General features: G+C 39.5%; 1 protein-coding gene across 3 annotated transcripts; it reads right to left on the bottom strand.

The window, feature by feature from the left end:
* Nucleotides 1–3,793: 3,793 nt before the first annotated feature.
* On the bottom strand, nt 3,794–9,851 carry LOC110921149 (adagio protein 3). Of its 3 annotated transcripts, XR_002582213.2 has the most exons (4): nt 9,510–9,851; nt 7,462–9,050; nt 4,265–4,396; nt 3,794–4,149 (listed from the first exon to the last, which is right to left on the bottom strand). XR_002582213.2 is itself a non-coding variant. In XM_022165425.1 (3 exons), exons 1-2 carry the CDS (start codon nt 9,761–9,763, stop codon nt 7,478–7,480), a joined length of 1,827 nt encoding a protein of 608 aa, XP_022021117.1. In that variant the 5' UTR covers nt 9,764–9,851; the 3' UTR covers nt 4,156–4,396; nt 7,462–7,477. The 3 variants fall into 3 exon arrangements, 2 of the variants coding, with proteins under 2 accessions (XP_022021117.1, XP_022021116.1); XM_022165425.1 differs by lacking the exon at nt 3,794–4,149 and having other exon boundaries at nt 4,156–4,396; XM_022165424.2 differs by lacking the exons at nt 3,794–4,149; nt 4,265–4,396 and having other exon boundaries at nt 7,278–9,050; nt 9,510–9,850.
* Between the last annotated feature and the right edge of the window lie 527 nt (nt 9,852–10,378).

The following is a 10,378-nucleotide window of genomic DNA, read 5'->3' as shown; positions in this document are numbered from 1 at the left end:
ATCATGTGCATATATTATCATCGCTACAAAAGTTTAAAATATCTTAAATATATAAATATCCGTCAAGATGATAAAAAATTTCAAAAGATAATTTTAGTTTTGTAACATACAAATATAAATAATATCATCAAGATATATATCTCAAAAGAAAATTTGCATTTTCAAATAATAAAGCTATTTAAATGAAACCTCACTAAACAAGAGTTAGACTTTGTGTTGTGGATTAACTATTCACCCTATTAGGTTATGGGGTGTGGGGGCATGGGTTGAGATATTATTTGCTACATAGGAACATTAATTAAATGGTACACCATCCCCCTTCTTGATTAATGGTGGTTCGCGTGGATTGAACCACATTTACCATGGCCCTCCTATTTAATGATTTTAAGACAAAAATATATTAAAAAATAAAGAGGATAGTGATTTGGGTCATGACCATACCCTTATGGTAGTGGTTTTGAATGATAGATTAGAGGTTGGTGAAATGACGCCTATGTGGAAGGTCATGTTGGTCATGAGACCATGCGTCGTGGTAAGGGTGAATAATGCCCCCACCCTTGGGCGTTTTCCGCTATGTGGCAGTCCAGTCAGCAAGGGGCATTATTGAGCGTTTTTCTAAAATGGGTGTAGTGGGGATGTGGGTATTATGTTAAAAAGGGGTGTAAGAATTAAATAAAAAAAAACTAACCAAAAAAAGGGGGATTGGCAAGAAAAAGATGGATAAATCTGATTGGCCAACAATTTTCCTTTTAAGCGTGATTTAAACCACGTCGGAGGGGGTTTTTTGCGAAAAAACGCCCAAACACGCCCACGGGGGTGGGGTGCTTGGCGTGATGGGGCGTGATTGGGTCTAAAAAACGCAGGATCTTGCCCACTACGCATGATCTGAGGGTCATGACCACACCCTTTAACCTTAACTAGCAAAATTTGTTGTCAACTCAACGCCACATGCGCAGGGGGCCATTAATCGAACTATTCATTAATTAGGTATTGTGGAATAACTACACTACAATCATTATTCAATATATATTTTTATTTAAAAAAGATTAATAATAAAATACATTTAAAAAAAACTTAAAAACAACAATATTACGAAACAAACAAATTTACTTGACTTCCTGGTCACATCCGAACGATTGACCCATAGATGATAGATGGTTTGTCAAATTGGCACGTAGAGCATCAAGTGTATCGCGATGACGTTATTTCATAAGGATAGCTAGTCTGTCATTGCTCCTAATATCAAAGTTGGGTCATCACTATCACCACCGTGGTGTGATCCTCACCAACCGGTTGGACATGCCACCCAATCCTAATTTGTACAATCTAGGCTACCAAACATCCCTAGAAAACCATGTACTTCGTCATGGACTTGGAATATCATTTGGATGTCACTAAAGGTCGGCTGTTTCAAATAACGCTTGGCATATAGCACTATAACACCTACAATTATAATAAGTATAATAATAATAAACCCTAATCAAACAGTAAATAACATAACATTAAAATATTTGAACAAGTAAATAGATAGCAATGATAAAACAATTAAAATTTAACATTTAAAAATATACCTTCACAAAAAAAATTGAATACTATCGTGGCACACGTACGTCATTTGACGAATCACTGCCGTGCACTTTTGTAACAGAGAAAAACCTATTTTACGTCATGCATCATTCCTTTGCTAGAAAAATGTTTCTAAATCGCCTACAATTCATAAGAATAGTTGGTGACTCAAGTGAAAATGACGCCAGAAAGTTCTCATCATATAGCGGATTCTCAGAAAAATAATCGTTTACGAGTCGGTTATGAGCGGCTTCACAATCACTTTGAAACGGAGCATGTCTTGTTATTCGGACGTTTCATCATCATCATCGAATAAAAGATTCATGCCTGCCGAAACCGCAACAGTAATTAAATCTTCCTCCGTATTTCAAATGGGTGAAATGGGTGGAGAATCGGGTGGGAGATCCATGATGAGAATATGGTTGAGAGTGAATTATGGATGAAATTTAGAAGAGGTTTGTGTGAAAGTTGGTTGAAAAATGTGGTATATATAAAAGTGGTTTCTGGTATAACATTAAAAATAATTATTTTTTTATTTAAAAACTCAACCCAAATCCCCCCCCCCAAACGACTCCTTTCCCCCTCGAATACATCACCCCAACGACTCCTTTTTTCCTTCACAATGCCAACTCATTAACGACGTGGGGCGGTGTGCCGCTCTTTAATGGTTGAGCTAGCACACCCCCGCCAACAGACAACGCACACTCTTAAGGAAAACGCAAATAAAAACTAAAAGTTTTAGGGGTATGTTTCGGGTATATGGTTGGGTAAACGGGTTTGAGCTAGTACACCCCCGCCAACAGACAACACACACTCTTAAGGGAAACGCAAATAAAAATTAAAAGTTTTAGGGGTATGTTCCGGGTATATGGTTGGGTAAACGGGTTTATAGTTTCGTGTCAGGTCGAGTATCACCTAATCCCATATATGTCCCATACCTGCAAAATATTTTTTTTTCCAATCACATACCCGATCTGATACCCGACCTAGATGTTTCGGGTTTCAGATAAACCCATCAGGCTCAAGGGCTTTTTTCCATCCAATTTACCCCCACAAAACAAAAGTTGTGTTGGTTCAAAACTCTTACAAGTGCAAGGGTTGATAGTAATATTTTTCTATATAAAGTTGTTCAAAAAATATTTGTTTTTCTTAGCATTCTAGTAATATTTCGTCAGTGCATGCCTCGGCAATTATTTCGTTTGTGATACCTCTGGAATATATGTCTGTAACTAGATTACCCATGGTCATATTCCTCACCAATGGGTTTCTGTCGATTACCAATACCACATTCATCAACATAATGCTAACAGAGTAACAGACATGGATGTCTGTAATAGTCGTTGGTTTTGTAGTTCGCCATATGTGAATATAATCAAATTCCAAAGGAAACCATACCATCTCGTGAACCAAAATACAAATCACATCACTCACACAACAAGAAATGTTGTACGCCACCACTAGGCGTCCCCCACCGACCGGTCCCATAACCAACATGAAGGAGGTAAATCAGGTACAGATGTCCACAACAAATTGTGACCTCCTTACCACAACAGATGTTTTAGGGCTTTTGATCAGAACGACGATACGGGTCAACTGGTGTAAATTTATCTCGAAACGGTGTTCCAAACGATTAAAGTTGAATGGTAGCGTTATTTAGCCATTTTGTTGCCCAATTTCGTTTGTGCATTCACCACCTTTAACCCTAAACCAAAAAAACCCAATAAAGACCTTATGATATGTTAATTGTTATTTATTGGAATAGACTGTTGATTTATGTACAAACCTACGAAAATGTTAGTTATATCTAGGTGGTGAGAATTTGTAGTATTTCTAGCACATCTTTCGTTAGTTTCAGAAAATAGCCGAGAGGAGTGAACAATTGTAAGGGGTATGTACTTTACAGAATTTTATAAAACATTTGTAAAAGGAAAACGAAAAAAGAAAGTAATAAAAGATGAAACCTTGAAGTAGAATTGACGACATGCATGCTCGTGCTTCAATTAAAACAACCTTTAAATCACATGTAAAAAAAGCAAGACAATGAAAGAATCTAATTTTTACTTAAAATTAATTATGAACATTAAAGTAATTAAAAAATTAATTAATAAAAAAATAAAAATAGCTAATGCATCCAAATGAAACATAATAAAGAAAATTATATTAAAGAATTTAAATTGATAAAAAAATATTAGAATAAACATGGACCTATAAAGCTTTAAACATATGAACCAATCAAAACTACCTACTATTAACAAAACTTATGGTCTCGAGCGCTTGCTATACGGTTTACTATCAAAACTACTTACCATTAACAAAACTTATGGTCTTGGTTTTACATAAAACTCTTTAACCTATTTTTTTTCATAAACTCACCCAAAAATACATTTGTCTTTATAAAATCATTCCCAACACATCGTTTCCTTGTTTATGGTCTCTAGTGTTTCCTATGTGGTTTATTTAATGAGTTGTTGAGCTTCAGATGCTCCAAATTTCACCTATCAATTCTTTAGTGGGCTCGAGATTTAAGCTTTCTGAGTGGTAGAGGCTCCAGTCTCTCAGAGATAGAAAACCAGAATTGAACTCCTGGCATATGATAAAATTAGAAATAGAAATATATTTGTATAGTTGTAGTGAAACATTAACCTTTAAAAAAAAAAGAAAAAAAATCCCTTGTGGGCTCATGCGATGGCATGCGCACCTTTCTAAGCCACTGGCTTTTACACATTTTCCCTTGTTTTATATATTTATTTACTGAATCATTTCTATATCTTCTGCTTCTTTAAAATTGAACTTTCATAATGTTTCCTATATGGGGTTTCAGATTGCTATGCTGCAAGACGAAATCAAAGCATTAGATCGACTGACAAAATAACAACAAAAAAATACTGCTTTACACAAACTTTAGCAAGCAAGAAAAGGCCATTCTTGCTGGTGGCTGTAAATGTTGTGAGGGTCGCAACTATAAACGTATCAAATCTTGTATCTTTCCATTGAATAGAGATTAACATATATACACATGATAGAGCTAAAGACTAGGAACCAGTAGCTACAATTGAGGAGTAAAAAGAGTGCAGAATATTGACTAATAAATTACAATTACAACAGGCATTAATTGTGAATATTCATTCCGATTTGGTGGGAGACTCGGTTTTGACCGAGTGTGCTTCAATATGCCCCCGCAAGATGGACGAGCGTGAGAGTAGACCAATCTTGGATGTTAAAAAATTGAACCGTTGACGTAGAAGAGGCTTGGTTAGAGCATCCGCAAGTTGATCATCTCCTGATATGTGTGTGACGCGAATGGTGCCATCTTGAACTTTTTCACGTACGAAGTGAAAGTCTAGTGCAAGGTGCTTCATGCGGGAGTGAAAGACCGGATTTGCTGAGTAGTGTGTTGCACTTAAGTTGTCACAGTAGATGGCAGGTGTGACTGTGGATTTGAGACCCAGTTCAACCAATAAGGAGATTAGCCATTGGACTTCGGTTGTGGTGGAAGCCACAGCGCGAAATTCTGCTTCGGTGGATGATCGAGCAAGTGTTGGCTGACGTTTGGAGCTCCAGGAAATCGGGTTTTGACCGAGATAAACAATGTAGCCGGTAGTACTTCGGTAAGAGGGTCGGTCACCGGCCCAATCCGCATCAGTAAAAGCGTGAAGCTGCATAGGGGATTTCCGTTTGAAGAAGATGCCATGATGTAGAGTTCCATGTAGGTATCTTAGCAGTCTTTTTAGAGCTTCCCAGTGTACATTTGTTGGCTTGTGCATGAACTGTGAAAGTTTATTAACTGTAAAAGAAATGTCAGGACGTGTTAAAGATAAATATTGTAGTGCACCTACGAAAGCCCGGTATTCGGTTGGAGACGGTAGGGGTTCACCATCTAGGACAGTAATAATAGAGGAAGCCGACATCGGTGTAGGTGCCGGTTTGCAATTACTCATGTTAGCTTTGGTGAGGATATCAAGAATGTATTTGGATTGAGATAGAAAGAGACCATGGTTGTGAGGAATGACCTCGATGCCCAGAAAGTAGGAGAGATTGCCAAGGTCCTTTAAAGAGAATCTGGCAGCAAGAGTTTGAATGAAAGATTGGATGATAGATGGATTGGCTCCGGTGATGATTATGTCATCAACGTAGACAAGAATGAAGATGGGGGAAGAAGTAACTTTGTTGATGAAAAGAGAGGGGTCGGATATAGAAGGTTTGAAGTGAACCGATAGAAGGTAGGTTTTAAGTTCGTCATACCAAGCACGAGAAGCTTGACGAAGGCCATAGATGGCCTTGTTAAGTTTGCAAACGTGGGTGGGATAGGAAGGGTCCACGAAGCCTGGGGGTTGCGACATATAAACCGATTCGGTTAGGGTGCCTTGGAGGAAGGCATTGTTGATGTCAAGTTGGCGTAGAGGCCAATTGTATGAAGTGGCTATAGCAAGAATAAGGCGTAGAGTAGCCGGTTTGACTACGGGACTAAAGGTTTCAACATAGTCTAGACCGGGGCGTTGATGAAAACCTTTAGCAACAAGACGTGCTTTTAGGCGGTCTACCGAGCCATCGGGTTTGAATTTAGTGCGGTAGACCCATTTGCATCCAACAAGGTTAGGAGCGTTGTCGGGAGGAACAAGGGTCCAAGTTTGATTGCGTTTGAGGGCCTCGAACTCGGTTTGCATGGCATCTCGCCATAGTGGTTGTTTGAGAGCTTGGGTAATATTAGTGGGTTCGGGAAGGGTGTGAGTAGTGGAGTGGTATAGGACAAAATCAGAGTTGTGGTATTTCGGGTTGGGTTTACGAGTGGCTCGAGTTTGGTAAGAGGCAGCGGGTTGAGGTGAAGAGGAAGTTGGTTCTGTGGTTTGGGAAATATTAGAGGGAAATGAATCTGAGGGAATATGTATGGGGGATGAAGTGGTGGTTTGGTCCGTGGTGTGGGAGGGCTCGGTGGGCTGTTGTGGGAGTTCGGTGGGGGTGGGTGGAGGTGGTCGTCTTTGGTAGGTGATGATTGGTGGGTTGGAAGAAGAGGGTGCCGAAGTGGTGGTAGCGGGTGTGGAAGTTGGAGAAGGAGAAGGAGAGTGGTTGGGAAGGGAAATGGATTGAGTGGTAAGGGGTAACCAAGTGTCGGGTGATGGTGGAGCGGGGGTAGAGGTTTGAGAGAGAGATTCATAAGGGAAAATATGGTCAATAAAGTGGACATGACGGGATGTGTAGATTCGATTTGTGAGCGGGTCAAGAAGGTGAAAGGCACTTTGGGAGGATGAGTAGCCTATGAATATGCATGGTTTAGACCGAGACTCGAGTTTATGTTTCGAGTATGGGCGTAGCCAAGGGTAGGATAGACAACCGAAACCATGAAGTTTTTCATAGTTGGGAGTAGTGTGAAATAGCCGATAGTAGGGGGAATCATCGTTTATCGCTCTGATACCATATAAACGTATCAAATCTTGTATCTTTCCATTGAATAGAGATTAACATATATACACATGATAGAGCTAAAGACTAGGAACCAGTAGCTACAATTGAGGAGTAAAAAGAGTGCAGAATATTGACTAATAAATTACAATTACAACAGGCATTAATTGTGAATATTCATTCCGATTTGGTGGGAGACTCGGTTTTGACCGAGTGTGCTTCAATAGCAACGATCGGGTAAAAAATGGTAGGCTTCAAGTTCGAGTCGAGCAGAACACACTTTTTTATTAATTTTGCTGAACCTTCAACAAAGATTATTATTACATATAACAACTATCACATAATATCATGAAATATAAATGTGCATATAATTAATGTACGATATTCAAGACCGGTCACGACATTATTAGGAAGCAAATTGTGGCGCAAACACACCAACATGACACTCGTAAAGCAATACCATACTAAACTATAACCATCAAACAACTTAAAACTTACCAACCAAAGCCCACGCCTACGCCTGCCTGCTCGCCAAACACAGTTCATGCAACTCATTAAGAACCCATTCTTCACCTGTGTGACCACCCAACACAAGAACCCGAGTACCCCCAACCACACAAGTACTATGACCCCAAGCAAACTTCGGAGGTTCACCAGGTACGTTTAGAATCCTCCAAGACGGTTTCTCCTCTGATGGGACCAACAAGAACACTTGAGATGGAGAGTGCAGCCCAGCAATCGAACCACCGAATATTATAACACGCCCACATGGCATACTCATTGCCACATGGTCAAGCCGTGGCGGTGGAACCACCGCACTCTGTGTCCCTACCCCTGTAAACGCATTGCATTCCAAAACCCGCCATTGCGGTTTCTCGTCCACCAGATCGATAGTGTACGCCTCACTCGATCTTAACCTTAAATGACCACTCTTAGCAAGCCCGCCAAACATTAAAATCTTAGTCCTCCCGTAAACCGAGAGCGAATGTCCCAAACGAGACGGTGGCACCCACGAAGTTGGAATCTCTCTCCACACTGGTTTCTCCATTGTGAGATCGAGTAAAAAGGTGTCGTTGAGAAGAACTCCTGCGGCAGTGCACCCACCTGAAACCACTAGCTTTGACCCTTCTATTGTGCACGAGCTGTGCCAAGATCTTGGCGGCGGCGGACCGCCACCATACACTTCTATCCATGTCGGTTGTTTGGCGTCTAGATCAAGAACAAACACATCATTCAGCATTCCTTGTTTCCCACACCCACCAAACACCACTAACCAAGAACCGTTGAGGCACGTGAGTGTGTGGCCCCACCGACCCGGTGGAGCCGACTTCACACGAACCTGCCGCCATTCTGGATTCACAGCATCAAGATTGAGAACAAACGTATCATCCATCGGTTGCATGTTAACCCCTTCCCCACCAAACAATACTAACCGGTTACCAGCAGCACATGCACTGAAATTGCAACGTGACGGCTCGACTGCTCCACCGACTCTGAGTTTCTTCCAACAAACAGCTTCAAGAGTGGTGAGTTCACGAGCAAGACGACCCCAACCTAGCTTGTTTGTCATGCGTTCCAACGCGCACGTCACTTCTCTTCCCCAAGCATTCTGACACACCATTTTTCTAACATGCTCGTTCTTCGTAAGCTGCCGGATTCTTCTACAAACAGATCCAATAGAAGCTACATCTCTAGGAGTCAACCGTGACAAAATGTTCTGAGCCATTACATCATCAGACAGTTGAAGAATCCCACACATCTCCGGACCTTCTGTATACTCCGATTCACGTGCAGTTGGTTGATTACTAGCAGTTTCTTTAAAAACAGGGTATGACACACTATTCAGATCAATTTTCGTTTCCGTAAACACCTGAATGCCTATAATATGTGTAATTACACCATCATCACCATGTATGGGAGTGAGTCTTAGCCGGTTAACCAGAGGAGTACCGTCTTTTCTGAAGTTGAGAAGCTCCCCTTGGAAATGAATACCTTCATCTAAACATGTTCTGATCTCTGAAACACAAACAGGATCCACCAACGGGTGCCGCCTTTGCGCTCGGGGGTCTCTGTACTGCAAGAAACGACTGCGAGAGAAGAATCATTTCGAAATCTAAACATAATGATAATAATGATCTAAAATCGCCAATTATACAAATTTAACATTATTCAACCTAATTTTGTTTCCATTGTATTAGAGCTAAATAACATGTATATTTCATGCACCTATCTGTAATATTGTTTTATATAAATACGTGTATATATAATATTGTTTTGTAGATACAAGTGTCTAGCACAAATGTGGTATGGTTTCGCATTCTTACACATTGCATATCACCGATGTTACATGTTATGAATATTAATGTGAATGGTTCAACTTATCAGCAAATTCTATACGCACTCGGCATCATCTAACATGAAATTAATTAAACATCTGTTAAAACTAAACGCAAATTCAACAATAACTACAGATCTATAACCAAACAATTCAAATTCACAAAAAAAAAAAAAAAAAAATAGTTAAATTACAGAAAAATTAAATATACCAGTTCCGGCCAAGGACTTCATCGGCGCGATAACCGGTGACGTATTCGAACACCTTATTAACATAAATTACCGGAAAATCTGGTTCCATAGCATCCGAAACCACAATTGAAGTCGGAATCATTGGATTTAAAAAATCGCCTAATCTCAAACCTGAACTGTCGTCGTCGTCTACATCGGCGTAATCACCGTCGTCGTCGCCGTCGTATTTGACGCGCTTGAGATCATGCGAATCGTCGTCTGTGTGCATCCCCATGGTTGTTATTGTGAGCTGAATTAGATACTACAGGGGTGAATGGAAGAAGCTGGAAGATATTTATTCAAACTTTAAAAATATCTCTGGCCCCTTTCAAAATAAATATCCACAAGGGAGATATACAAAACAATTTTATTTTCTTTTTTACATTTTAAAATCCATTTTAATTTAATGTGTTTGAAAACATGTATCATTATTTGTTTTAAAATTATTATTTGAAAAAGAAATTTAGAACAACAGCTCATAGACTTATTAGTTCAATCGGTGAACTACATGTTGTTCATCACATAGATTGAAATTTCACTATTTTCTAAACGACCACTTTCTTTATCAGACTATCGTACTTCCTAAATTGGAGTTTAGTTTGGCGTTTCCCCATGAAACCATAACATCGGCTGTCACTTGACAGTCGTTATATCACCACAAAAGCATTTCTAACACCTTAATAGTATTTGGCTAAAAGCGTATTTAAAACTCTAATTTAACATTCATTAATATGAATGAATGAAATGAATTAGGATTTAAGACTTTTTAAACACCAACTAAGACTTAGCGAAACTTGAATCCTCATCCCTTTAGAAAAAACATTATTTAACACGTCTCATCTTGATATCA

Source organism: Helianthus annuus, chromosome 17 (assembly GCF_002127325.2).
Source record: "Helianthus annuus cultivar XRQ/B chromosome 17, HanXRQr2.0-SUNRISE, whole genome shotgun sequence".
NCBI classification, from domain to species: Eukaryota; Viridiplantae; Streptophyta; class Magnoliopsida; order Asterales; family Asteraceae; genus Helianthus; species Helianthus annuus.
This window is presented reverse-complemented; position numbering and strand designations above follow the sequence as displayed.

Excerpts from the sequence above, each read along its gene's own strand:
- LOC110921149 (XM_022165425.1), bottom strand. The coding sequence starts at position 9,763 with ATGGGGATGCACACAGACGACGATTCGCATGATCTCAAGCGCGTCAAA. Across the intron at positions 9,051-9,509 it reads GAAGTCCTTGGCCGGAACTG|TCGTTTCTTGCAGTACAGAG; the intron begins GTATATTTAATT and ends CTTCTCTCGCAG.